This window comes from Myotis daubentonii, chromosome 5 (assembly GCF_963259705.1).
Source record: "Myotis daubentonii chromosome 5, mMyoDau2.1, whole genome shotgun sequence".
Taxonomy (NCBI): Eukaryota; Metazoa; Chordata; class Mammalia; order Chiroptera; family Vespertilionidae; genus Myotis; species Myotis daubentonii.
In genome coordinates, this window is record NC_081844.1 from 34,030,310 (window position 1) to 34,043,471 (window position 13,162).

General features: G+C 57.3%; 1 protein-coding gene across 33 annotated transcripts; it reads left to right on the forward strand.

Annotated features, from left to right (window-relative positions):
• Positions 1-1,944: 1,944 nt before the first annotated feature.
• Positions 1,945-13,101, forward strand: RNF126 (ring finger protein 126). 33 transcript variants are annotated; one of them, XM_059697443.1, is made up of 9 exons: positions 1,955-2,491; positions 8,834-8,892; positions 9,192-9,318; positions 9,954-10,101; positions 11,181-11,249; positions 11,323-11,392; positions 11,974-12,108; positions 12,350-12,465; positions 12,553-13,101. In XM_059697443.1, the coding sequence occupies exons 1-9, from the start codon at positions 2,325-2,327 to the stop codon at positions 12,700-12,702; spliced, it is 1,041 nt and encodes a 346-aa protein (XP_059553426.1). In that variant the 5' UTR covers positions 1,955-2,324; the 3' UTR covers positions 12,703-13,101. The 33 variants fall into 33 exon arrangements, with proteins under 33 accessions (XP_059553442.1, XP_059553457.1, XP_059553454.1 ...); XM_059697446.1 differs by having other exon boundaries at positions 9,216-9,318; XM_059697444.1 differs by having other exon boundaries at positions 1,956-2,491; positions 8,834-8,959; positions 9,255-9,318; ... (1 more) ...; positions 12,015-12,108; positions 12,350-12,473.
• Positions 13,102-13,162: the final 61 nt, after the last annotated feature.

The window sequence follows — 13,162 nt, forward strand, 5'->3', positions numbered from 1 at the left end:
GAGACTCTGGGAACAGGAAGGTTGTGGGGTCTCTGAAGAGGTGACCCTGAGGCCTGGAGGTGTCTGTAGAAGCCCAGTCCAGACTGTGCCACCTTGGCCAGGCCCACAACCTTTTGGTGTACGGGACAATGCTCCAACCAACTGAGCCACCCAGCCAGGGCCTGAACTCGTAGTTTTAGAACATGGAAACCTGTGTTCTTGTTCCCACTGCATGGCCAGAGCTTTGCCTGGGTCTGGCACCCAGCAGGTACTCATTAATGTTCAGTTACTCAAGACTCTTGACCATGCACTGTATGTTGGGTGTTGGCCTCACATATTGGGAGACACCATTGCTAACTCCCGGATTAGGGGATGGCTGTAGTGGAAGAGATCAGGGTGCTGAGCAGCAGGATGCATTGGGGGGTGGGGCTCCCCCATGAAGGGGTGGGGACAATCTCCTGAGAAGCAGAAAAAGAGAAGGGACAGTGGAAAGGGCACTCCCAACAGAAGGCATGCCCATGCAAAGGCCTTGAGGTGAAAGCCAGCTGGGCGTACCCCAAAGGGGCCAATGAGGCTGAGCTGGAGAGGGGATGGGTGAGAGGCAGAGGACCCCAGGGCAGGCAGCAGGGCCCACTGAAGACCAAGGAGGTGCTGTGGCTACCCACGTGTGTCCTAAGTCTCATCTAAGCTCTGGGAGGCAATTTCTGCCACCTGCCCAGAGAGGTTAAGCAACTTGTCCAGGGTCACACAGCCAGTGTGGTTTGTGAGATTTGAACATGAGCCTACTGGCTCCAAGGCCTCTTGGGTGGTACTTCATACACTTCTGCAGAATTAAAGAATGAATGTCGGCGGGTGAAGTGAGCCAGTAGCTGAGCATGAGAGGTCTCTTAGGCAAAGGATCTACTCCTCCCTGGATCTGAGTTCCTGGATTCCCAGTGATGGGGCCAGTGCGCACTCTGGTGGTCAGAACAAGAATCGCCCCTGAGCCTTGCGGGAGACAAGACACTGGCTGGCAAACAAATCCCTCTCCTTAGCCTCTTGACATTCAAGACCTTTTTAAAAAAAAAAAAAAAATATATATATATATATATATATATATATATATATATATATATATATAAATAATATATATATGTACATATATATATATATAATATTATTGATTTTTTACAGAGAGGAAGGGAGAGAGATAGAGAGTCAGAAACATCTATGAGAGAGAAACATCAATCAGCTGACTCCTGCACACTTCCCACTGGGGATGTGCCCGCAACCAAGGTACATGCCCTTGACCAGAATCGAACCTGGGACCTCTCAGTCCGCAGGCCATCGTTCCATCTACTGAGCCAAATCGGTCAGGGCCACTCAAGACCGTTTACACATGAGCGGCACTTTTTATTTCCTCAACACCCTGGCTAATGCCCTCTCCCCTCGGAAGCTCTGACTGTGTCCCCAGGAAGAGCCAGGGCCACCTTAGGGTTCCATCCTCTGGCTCAACCTTAAGCAACTAGCGGTGTCTGAACCCATCTGTGTTTGCTCCAGCCAGAGAGTAGTATTTCAGACCACCCTTTTCACTGTCGTTTCCCATGCTGTGTCCTTGCAGCCAGGTGCTCAATGGATATTTGTTGAGTAGAGAAACAAAGAAATGCATGATTGGGCCGGGACCTCCTTTGATCCAGGAATGGGTCTCTTGTCTGTATTCATTCAACAGTTGTTTAGGGAATGCCCGTGTGCCAGGCACTGTTATGAGTCTACTCTAGCCGGAAACAAAATACAAACATCTCATCTGCTGTAGAGCTGACCCAACAGTTTATTAGGTGAAAATAGTGCTAGTGAGGAGGGCATCTCAATAGATTAGACATTTTGAAAGAATTGAAAGACATGAGGAAGAACGCCCCCGTGTCTAGGAGAACGGTGCACCCAGCAGAAGCACAGCCAGTGCAAGGGCCCGGAGGTGAGAGCGCGCCTGTTACGTTCCAGGAGCAATCAGGACGGTGAGGGGAGATAGCGGGACTTGAGGTCGGAGGAATCGTGAGGGGCAGTGGGGAGCCTTTGCAGGTTAGGTCTGGAGAAGCAGCTCGACCTCGCCCCGTTCAGGCCCGCCCCTCTGTGCAACGCTGAGCTCGGGAGGAGCCTGCACCTAGTTTGCCCCTCGGCGGCCACCGTCGACCGGGCCACCGCCCGCTGTGCGCGCCGCCAGACCGGCTCCCGCGCTCTCCACTCCGCCCCGTGCGCCGTGCGTGCCGTGCGTGAGCGTGCGCGGGCTCGTCGGCCGGCGAGAGAGCAGCAAACGGCCGGCGGCGGACGCCGCGCGGTGGGCGGGCGGCGCGGAGGAGGCGGCGGCGGCCATGGCTGAGGCGTCGCCGCAGCCCGGACGGTACTTTTGCCACTGCTGCTCGGTCGAGATCGTGCCGCGTCTGCCGGTGAGCCCCGAGCCGGGCGTTGGGCGGCGGGCTCTCTCCTGCGTCCTGCGGCGAGCTGGCCCAGACGAGGAAACTGAGCCCCGGCGGCGGCGGTATGGGCCCTGCGGGGGTTTCCGAGGCGGGGCCTGTCCCCGGTGGCGCCGCGGGGCCGGTGATCCCGATCCGCGGCCTCCCGCCCCGGGAAGCCGCTGGGTCCCCGACGGGGAAACGGAGGTTCGTAGAGGCCGCGTGACCTGCTCCGGCGCGCCGCCCAGGAGGAAGCGGGGCCTCGGAGGAAAGGTGACCGGGGCCGTTCCCGGAGCGCGTCGGCGGCGCCGCGCCTCGCCGGGTGGAAGCCCCCCACCTGCGCTCCGCCGTCGGGACGAGCGGCTGTGGCCCTGCGCCGGTCTGACAGCTGGCCCGCGCCCGCGATCCTGCGCTCCCTTGAGGCTTGAGCCCACCCAGCGTCTGGCTCTTTGAGGCCGGATTTCCCAAGGTGGCCTGGTCGCGCCGTGTGGTCCAGGAGGGGGCTGCTGGATACAGACAGTTTTCCAGGCCCCTCAGCCCGGAGATTCTGAGTCAGTAGGTTCCCCTGCTCTTGGCTGACCCGGTCCCATTTCACAGGTGGAAAAACAGGCCCTCGGCGGCCCATGCCGGCCACGGACCTGACATTCGCTGCTGGGCCAGTTCCCCGGGAGCGGGCGTGGGATCTGGAAGTGGCCAGGGTTTACCGAGCATCTACAGGGTGCGCTCCTTGGGCTTCATCTCCCCACCGTCACCTGGCTGGTGGGTGGAAGAGCCTGTTTTGATTTCAAAGCCACACTTAGTCCTTCCTTTCCAGCCCCGGGGTTCCCTGGGAAGAGGGATTGCTGCTGGGAGGGGGCCAGGAAGAGCCAGGGGAAGGAGTCTGTTCAGATGATCCCAGCCACAGAGAAGACGAGGAACTGGAGCCGGGGTTTGGAGAGTGGTGCCTAGGGTCCAGGAGGAGAGAGGGAGTAGGAGTGGTGTGGCTTCCAGAAGCAAGGGCCTTCCTCCCCTTCCTAGGGAAAGGGGAAAATAGTATGAAACCGAAACCTCGGGTGGGTGAGCACAGACGTGGGGAGTCTTGCTTCTGTCTCTTCTGGCCTCCTGCGCCCCAGCTCTTGGTTCTTTCCTTCTCCACCGTGGCAGGAAGGGGCTGGCCGCCTGACAGCCCACCGGCCTGGATGAGTTGGATGCAGTCCCTCACAGTTGGTGTGAGCCCCAGGGTAGGCCCTGGGTGGAGGCTGAGGCTGAGCCTGCAGCTGGGCATCTCTGCACAGTTAGCTGTCCTCGGTTTTCCCATCCTGGGGCCAGCACAGGGCCTGGGTCCTGGCCTGGCCTGGCCACTTCCTGGCTTTATGGCCTCGGACCAGGCAGACTCTGACCTCTTCTGGGCTGGTGAGGACCTTCCTAGTCACAGAACCCAGTGGTGTCAAGATAGCCATCACCTTTGCCCTCAGGGTTTATAAACTGGTTGGTCAGGGAGCCAACCTTGAACACTGATTGTCAGGTATTTAGTCAGGAATGTTGGTAAATATCCTAAGAGAAAGTATGGTGGGGAGCGGGTACCTGGGTGAGTGGGAGGGTGCTTGGTGTGGGATGCAGAGGCTCAGTAGACAGGGGGATGTTTATCACTAAGGGGAACACCTGGTGTTCTTAGGGAGGGAAAGTTGGTTCTTGGTAACAGCAGAAGGTCCCAGCCAGCACTCGCCCTCAGAAACGGGGACTTCTGTTTGTGGGAAACTAGCCCCACTGTGTCTGCTGTAAGACACTTGGGCTGGTTTTTATGCAGCTCCTACTGCAGTAGTGACAGGAAATGGCTGTTGTCACAGTAGCTCTTTCTCAGGTACCCTGGACTCATGGGCTTCTCTCTATCAGCTGGGCTCGAATCTAGGATCCTGCTGAGGCTGCACCAGCTGCACCTCTTCTCCGCTGTGTGTGGGTGAGGTGTTCAACCTCCCTGGGCTTCAGGTCTCCTCGCTGTCCGATGGGTTTGATGAGATAATCCACACTCGCTCGATGAGGTCCACTGGGAGTATCTTTGCACAAAGGAGCCCAGCACCTGACTCCCAGAACGCAAAGGGAAAGGTGGGTCGCCTAGCTGGAGTGTGGCATGTGAGAGCAGGAACCAGACAGGCCAGCTGGCTTGGAGGCCTTGAGGCTGATGCACAGGCCCAGACTCGATCCTTACGTGGAAACGAGTGCTGGGGACATGGTGCATGTGCATGACTGCAGGGTCCTGGATGTGGACCTGCTGCGCCTGACATCCTTGGGGCTTGTGCAGAGGTCAGTTCTTCAGTGCAGGTTCTTGCACACCAGTTGTGTCCGTAGGAGATGGGAGTCTCAGTCCCTATGATGGTGTCAAAAGCAGCCTGGGAAGATTTAGGAGGGTTGGGTTAGGTAGGTGCCCCTGAATTAAACCATCTGCTGAGGTCTGTGTGTCTGATGGGTGTGTGGCTGGCGTGAAGTGGGCCTTAGATGATGCCAGGTAGGGCTAACGGAGACAGATGGGGCATGACTGGGGTGTGAGGGACAGGGATGGGATTGGGACAGTTCTCCCAATGACATTGAGGCGGTTTACATGGGGTGGAAGGAGCAGCAAGTGCACCCAGGGGTTTGGGCTGTAGAGGTCTCATTTTGTCTGTGTTTGGGTCTGAGCCCATGTACCCCTGCTACACCCCTGCACCAGCCCTCTTGGGTCTGTGCTGCACCTGGAGCTCTGCTGATTCCCGAGGGACCCTGGGAGGCCTGGGCCACTAAGGCACTGTCACTGTAGTGGGCAATCATATGAGACAGGCATCTCTCCAGCTCTTGCCTCAGTTTCCCCAACTTCACTGTGGGCCCTCTGCTTATGTGTGATGTGAAGGAGTCTTGGACAAAGGATGGTGTCTATCCTGAGGGCTGGTCCAGGGGACATGGGTCCCCATGTTAAAGCCCACATGTCCTTCCTGTCACCAACGAGGGGCCAAATACCGTAGTCCCTTCTGACCGTGTCCTAGGGGCCCAGTGTATGGAGTGAGTGCTCAGTGCATTTAGCATCTGTGTGTCATCCTTGGTGCTCTGGCCACTGCTGTTGCTATGGTGATGATGCTCGGGTGGTCCCCTGTTACCCTTCCTCTGAGGGGAAAAGTAACTAATTCATGACAAGTCATTGGCTAAGGATAGGTGCTCACAAGTTAGGTCCCCGCAAGCGGACTGTTGTCCCCACCTAGAAGAGGAGCACTTGCCACCTTGGCCCTGTCACTGGAGATAAGTTCTGCCCTGTGGGAGGGCTACATTCCATCTCACAGTCCCCTTGCTGGGATGTGGGTTTCTACCATTGGCCACTCTGATTTAATAAAAATCTCTGGGATATGCTCTCTGAGGAGGAGAGCATGGGAGACTCCTGGTTCTGGCTCCTTCCCACCGCCTGCAAGCAGGCTAGAACCCTGCCTCAAGACTGGGGCAGCCTATGGCTCAGAAGGGCCGCTCTGGACTCTGGACAGAGGCAGGGCCTGACCACGACCCAGTGTCAAACCACAGCCCTTGCGTCCTCAGCTGCTGGATTTCAGAGCCCTGGGGTTGAGGCCATCCTCCGTTTACAGGTGAGGAGACCGAGGATTGCAGCCGGGAGGTGACGTTTGAGCAGAGACCCAGCTTCCGTGAGGGGGCCAGCCAGGTAGATATATGGGAAAAGTGCTCCTCCAGAGGGGATGGTGTGTAGGACTTGAGATGGGCAGGACCAGCGTGAGGCTGCCAGGGTGAGAGGGCAAGGGGGAGGGCAGAGGTAGCCTGGACTTGGGTCTGGAGGGGGCGGAGCTGTGGGAGTGGCCTGGCCAGATGGTTCTGGACCTAACCGTGTGCTGACTGTGCTTAGTGCTGAGATGGGGCTCCATGGTGACCTGCACAGAGTGGTTGGTTCAGGGGGGTGTTGGGACCTTGGAGGACAAGGACAATGGGACAGGCTGAGAGAAGTGAGCGCCCAGGAGCTGCCATGAGCCTTAAAAGTGGGAAAATAGGTTGCCCATTTCCCGCAGGTCCACCTGATGTTCATTCTGAGGCCACATGGCACATCTACAAGTCTAGGGTGAGGGCTGTACTAGGATTGGGACCTTCCTGTGAACCTGGAGCTGAGGGGTTCCCTGGGCAGACTCCTGGTGATGGGCAGGTTTGTCTGACCTTACCATGTTCATGGGGTGACTGGTTCCCTGCATCCTAACTGTGGCCAATGCAGACCCCCCTGCAGCCACATTTCCCCGTGGGCCTGTTCACCAAGCCTCCTGTAGCTCATGTGAAACCTTGAAGTAAACAACAGGCTGAGGGCTGGCAGGTGGGTGCTAGGAGGAGCACCTGAGTGACACTCCACTGGCTGGGAACCCCGTGTTGGGGTATGATTGTGGTGGTCACTCGCTGTGGTAGAGCTGCCCCTTGCCCTCACACCCCTTCTCAGGAGGGCAGAGGGCTGCTCTCCTCACCATTTCTTATAACAATTTACTGAGATGTGACTCATTTAGAATGTACACTTCAGTGTGGTTAGTATACTCGGAGTCCTGCACCAAACCCCTCCATCCAATTTCTGAATATTCCATCGCCCCAAAAGAAACCTGTCCTCATCAACAGTCACCTCATCTCCCTCCCCTGACAACCACCAACCCACTGCCTGTCCCTGTGGATTTGCCTGTTCTGGAGAGCGCACAGATGGAATCATGCTCTGTGTGTAGCCTTCCTGTGTCCGGGGTCCCATTTGTGTTATAGCGAGTGTCAGTGCATCGCTCCTTTTCATGGCTGAGTCATGTTCCAGGACGAGGATGACCACATTCAAGCGTTGATGGACACTTGGGTTGTTGTGGCCCACATTGTGACTCGAGACATGGACATGGTTGGATAGGATTCTTTGTAGGTGTGTTTTTATTTCTCTGGTTGGACACCTAGCAGTGGCATTTCAAGGTCATGTGGTAACTGACCTTCAGAGGAACTGCTCACTGTTATAGAGAGACTGCCCGTTGCACATCCCAACAGCATGTTGGAGGTTCTGATTCCTCCATGTCCTCGCCAGCACTTGTCACTGTCGTCTGTTTGAGTGTAGTCCTCCCATGGGTGTGCAGTTTGTCTCACTGGTTGTAGCCTGCATTTCCCTGTTACTGTGGTGTCAAGCGTCTTTTTATGGGTAATGGCCATTTGTGTATCTGAAGAAATGATCCTTTGGTCATTTTTTAACTGGGTTGTTTGTCTTTTTAATGTTGAATTATAAGGATTCTTTATATATTTTGGATACAAGGCCCAGTGACCTGTGCAGCTCCCACCTGCCCTCCCCACTTGGCTCTGGCAGCTTTGCTTTTGGCAGCCAGGCAGGTGAGAGGGACCAGGTGTGCGCTGTGGAGTGCCCGCTGCCCAGATGCAGGTGTCCGGCACCCCACCATCGGGCTACTCCTACAGAAGGCGGTGTCCCATGGGACGGTAAACAGCCTCACCTTCTCTCACAGCACATGGGCCGTGCTTCTGAAATGTCACCTTGGGCAGAAGCAGGTCTTGCACACATCTTGTGTCCTGTCTGTGGCTTTAGGGACACCTGTGATAACCCTGAAATCTGCACACACGCAACAAGCACGATGTAGGCTGGGCTTGTTTGAGGGACATCAGCATGGTCTCCGGGCTCATACACATTGTGCCTGAGGCTGGTCCTTGCTCTCCCCTCAGGACATCACAGTCTCTGCCACCTGGCTGCGGGAGGGAGGGATGCAGGGGGCGTGGCCAGTGTGATGGGGTCACACTCCAGCTTAGGGTCACAGATCCTCTGCCAGGGCTGCCAGTATGTTCCAGAAATGCCATTGTGGGGCATCCACAGGCCGGTCCCTCTGCTGTCAGTGGCCACTTTCCTGGGAGCTGACCTCTGAGGCACACATAGCCCTGGAGTCCCATACACAGTCCCTTGTGCAGCCATCTAGGAGTATAGGGTCAGGCGCCTGCCCAGGACCACATCTCCTTTATGTGCGTCTAGGGGGGTCACTCGAACATTCTCTTGAACAGCTTTACTGGACCCGCATTAGCCGGCCCGTGGTTGCTACAGGCCTTGTCAGAGCCTTCATCAGCTAATATGCCGAGTGGACACACTGAAACTCTGTGACTGGGATGTGGGTGGGTGGGGAGATCACCTGCAGAGGAGCAGGTCAAGATACAGCAGTTGTAGCTCTGGTTGACATGTGCCCTGAGCTGTCCATACCCACCGCCTGGGTCTCTGCTGGGTCTGACCCTGGACTGCAGCAGTTTCACAGATGGGTTTCTTGAGATGACACCCATCCTGGGCCTCACTCCTGTCCTCTTCTGCTTGCTGGGGCCTGAGACCAGGGGCCAAGGTGTGTCCTGCCCCGGGCAGGGATGTCCAGTGAGCCCACAGAGGCAGATGACATGGGGGCCAGGATCCTGAGATTACACTCACCTGCTCTCTCCTTCCACAGGATTACATCTGCCCACGATGTGAGTCTGGTTTCATCGAGGAGCTTCCGGAAGAAACCAGGTATGCAGCCCCTTGGTCACAGAGGTCTCGGGCCCAGGTGCATGCTGGTAGGATCCAGGCTTCTGGGGTGAGAGGGCAGAGCTGTGCCAAGGGGACATGTGGGTGCTGCACCCAGTGCTGGTTCAGAGCCGTTTTGGTGGAAGAGCCTGGGAGGGTGATGGTGGGCAGGGGGTGGGCTTGGGGCAGTGCCCTGAAGTCCCTGGGCAGCCAGAGATTAAGATGGTCTTCACTCCCCTGACTTGGGATGAGGGCAGGGGCTGCTGAGGGTGGAGAGTGACCCTGAGGCCCATGGGGGTCAGGCGGGGGTCCTGCCTCTTCTCCAGCGGGTCGCCCCACTGCTGACTTGCACCGTGTCCACCCAGGAGTACAGAGAACGGTTCCGCTCCCTCCACAGCCCCCACAGACCAAAGCAGGCAGCCATTTGAGGTGAGTTGACTGGCCTCCCCTGACAACGGATCATGCCCTGCATGGCTGAGGAAACAGACTCAGCCCCTCGTCCTGCAGGTGGTTGCTCACCCTGCTCCCCAACAGGCAGGGTTGTCCTTCTCCCTGACTCCCGGGGCCTATTTTTTTTTTTTTTTTAACTTAAAAAATAATTTTTTAAAATTGACTTGAGAGAGAGAAGAAGGGGGATGGATAGAAAGAGAAGCATCAACTTGTTTTTCCTCTTAGTTATGCATTTATTGGTTGATAGTTGTATGTGCTATGACCATGGATCAAACCTGAAACCTTGGTGTATCAGGATGATACTCTAACCAACTGAGTATCTGGCCAGAGCCCTGGGACCTCTTGAACTCCCCATCCTTGGCCCCTCCTCCGAGAGCCTCCTGCATCCTGCATGTGCACCAAGATTCCTCTGGCGTCTTCCTGTCCCCTTGAAGCCCTGAGCCTAGAACAGTAGCCCCAGTGGGGAGGAGCTGTGCGCCCACGCAAGGGGCCCACGGTCACGGCCTTCCTCCCGCAGAATGTGGACCAACACCTCTTCACGCTGCCGCAGGGCTACGGGCAGTTTGCTTTCGGCATCTTTGACGACAGCTTTGAGATCCCCACGTTCCCCCCAGGGGCGCTGGCCGACAATGGCAGGGACCCCGAGAGCCGGCGGGAGAGAGAGCAGCAATCCCGGCACCGGTATGGCGCCCGGCAGCCCCGAGCCCGCCTCACTGCAAGGAGGGCCACCGGCCGGCACGAAGGCGTCCCCACGTTGGAAGGGTGAGGGGGCTGTGGGGGCAGGTGGGTGGGTTGCTCTTGAGGGCTTCCAGCCTGCCCACCCCGCTCAGACCATCTGCCCGTCCGGAAGATGGTGTGGATGTTGCCTCTGGGCAGGGCAGTTCTCCCATGAGTTCTGGCAGAGCCACCCAAGCCCACCATGCAAAATGGGGTGGTGCAGGTAGGGGTCGGGCCCTCGCTAGGGGACTGGGGGGGCTGAAGTGTGGCTCAAGGACCTGGACAGGGCTGGGAGAACCTCATGTCCACTGAGTGTCCCCATTGTCCTTCTGAGCAGGGCTTCATTGGGTGTGGCTGATTCACCTTCAGGTCTTTGTCCCAGGGCAGCATCGAGCTGGTAGTTCCTGATATCCCTGTCCTGTAACAGGGCCCCTTGCCCCCTTCTCTGTGCAGATACCCAAACGGCTTTTTGGCTTGATGACTGCACAGGAAGGGGAAAGGCACTCAGAAGGACTGAGAATAAAAACATTGTTCCTTGCAGGCCCCATCTCTCCAGAGGAGGCGAGGCTAGGCTTCTCACACATCTCTGAGATAGACTTGATTGTACATGAAGCCCCCGTGTCCCTTAAAATGGGTTTAAACCTACATAGAGCCCATCCGTTTCCCTCACTGAGCTGGAGGCATTTCTAGCTCGGCCCAGCCAGTCCCTGATGCCCCTGCTGTCTCATGTCTGAGCAGCACCCACACCCCACAGACCTTGAGCTCTGGAGACAGCAGGATCTGGACTGGATGTTTTGGGCCCGCTGCACACAGCAGGGTTGACCCCATGGCTCTCATGACCTCCAGGATGTTCCCCCAGGTTGTATAATGGGGGTTGGATGTGGTGTCACAGCCATAGGTACCATCCGGGCCTTGGGGAAACCTGGCCTAGAACTCGGTGAGGGAGATGCTTCTCTGGGTCCCTCTCATGTTTCATTCTTCCTCATCAGAAATCTTACTGGTCGAAAGCACAGCCTTTCAATGTTGTGGATTTAGAAGCTGGGCTCCAGGGTTCTGTGTCCTCCCCAAGGGGCCCCTGACCCTGGGAAGGCACTGACCACAGGCCTGGCCTTGCTCTGTTCCAGAATCATCCAGCAGCTGGTCAATGGCATCATCACTCCTGCCACAATCCCCAACCTGGGCCTGGGCCCCTGGTGAGTAGGTGGGCGGGTTCCCTAAATGCCCCCCAGCCCCTCTGCCACTTGAACCCCACACGTCTCTGCCCAGGGGTGTCCTGCACTCAAACCCGATGGACTACGCCTGGGGGGCCAACGGGCTGGATGCGATCATCACGCAGGTACAGGGTGGGCCTCCCCAGGTGGCACTAGGGTCATCACCATCGTTTCAACCGGCCCATTCCCCCCAGCCCCCAGCACTGAGAGGGTGAGAGGATTGTAGGAGTGTTCTGGTGGGTTACATCCCTGGCGTGGACGCTCAGTTCCGAGCGCCCAGAACTTCCCTCCTGAGGCTAGGGCACACCAGCCAAAATGCTTCCTCCTGGCCTGGCACCACTGTAGAGCAGGAAACCACGTGCCAAGGATGGGTGTTCACCATGACCTCTGTGGCACTTGTGAGGCAGGAACATTGCCACTTTCAGGGCTGCTCACCAGTGACCCTTTTGAGTATTTTGTCTCTGACGGGATCTGGCCCTCTGGTTCTAGCTGATGCCTCACAGGACACAGGACCACATGAGCCCCAGGGCCCTGTCTTCCTGCTCTGGCTGTGAGGTGACACTAACTAGATGAGCAGAGGAGTGGGAAAGAGCCGGTGGCTGGGCCTCATGGGGTGACTGACCTCTAACCCCTAAATGGAGGGTCTGGGGGACCAGGACAAAAGTGGCCTCAGTGCTTTTGCAGGTAACCTAGCCTTGCATTTCAGAGTCGGGCAGGGCTCCTGCACTCTGGCCTCTTGTCTTTCAGCTCCTCAATCAGTTTGAAAACACAGGCCCCCCACCCGCAGACAAAGAGAAAATCCAGGCCCTCCCCACCGTCACTGTCACCGAGGAACACGTAGGTACGTGGCCCTCAGTCACCCAGCTTCTTTTATTTTCAAGGTATTTTCCCTAGGACTTGTATGTGAGACCAAAGGTCGGTTTGAAGGGGAGGCTTTATCAGTGTCTTCTCTGTTCCCCTGGGACACAGGACTCAGGACATAGCCTCTTTCCCTCCCCTGGGTCCAAGGTGGCTCTGGATGGGCAGTCTCCCCAATGGGACACCTTTGATTGGATGTGTCACGGGATCCCCGCTCCCCGCAGGCTCTGGGCTGGAGTGCCCTGTGTGCAAAGACGACTACGAGCTGGGTGAGCGTGTGCGGCAGCTGCCTTGCAACCACCTCTTCCATGACGGCTGCATTGTGCCCTGGCTGGAGCAGGTGAGCAGGTGGGTGGCCATGGCCACGGGCCCTCTCCACCCCTGCCCCCTGCCAGCCTCTGAATTGCTTCCCTCTCTCCCCACAAAGCATGACAGCTGCCCTGTCTGCCGAAAAAGCCTCACAGGACAGAACACGGCCACCAACCCCCCAGTCATGACCCCCGTGAACTTCTCATCATCATCATCGTCCTCCTCCTCCAGCTCGCCCAGCAATGAGAACCCAGCAAGCAACTCCTGAGTCCCCCCACCAGTCCCCAGAGTAAGCACAGGACCCCGGCCAGCACCAGGCCCTGTGGGCAGGGGGACATGGACATCCCAGAGCCCAGGAGGTGCCCCCACCTGCCTCAGCTCTCACACCACCATGGCTCCCATGGACTCCGGTGCCAGCTGTGCCCCCAGCTGTGGGCAGAGGCTCGGAGGACCCACCCCCTCCAGGCTGTGGAGGAAGCCCGGCCCTCCCCCAGGGATGTCCCTTGAGGGGCTGGGCACAGAGGGACGCAGGGCATATGTCGCCCCCAGGCGTCCCCAACATCCCCTGTCCCATTTGTCTCTAACCTCACCCTCTACATGTTCAACAGTGGAAAGGTTTTTATAATTTTAAATTATTACTGCTTTGAAATAAATGGACGTTAGCTCACATGCGGCCCTGCATGATCTGTGGAAAGATGGGGTAGAGCCACTCAGCTGGGGTCTTGGCC

Bases quoted from the DNA above. Each gene is read 5' to 3' on its own strand.
- RNF126 (XM_059697441.1), top strand. From the start codon at position 2,325: ATGGCTGAGGCGTCGCCGCAGCCCGGACGGTACTTTTGCCACTGCTGC. The intron at 10,102-11,180 runs GTGAGGGGGCTG...GCTCTGTTCCAG, and splicing joins GGCGTCCCCACGTTGGAAGG to AATCATCCAGCAGCTGGTCA. The intron at 12,466-12,552 runs GTGAGCAGGTGG...CTCCCCACAAAG, and splicing joins TTGTGCCCTGGCTGGAGCAG to CATGACAGCTGCCCTGTCTG.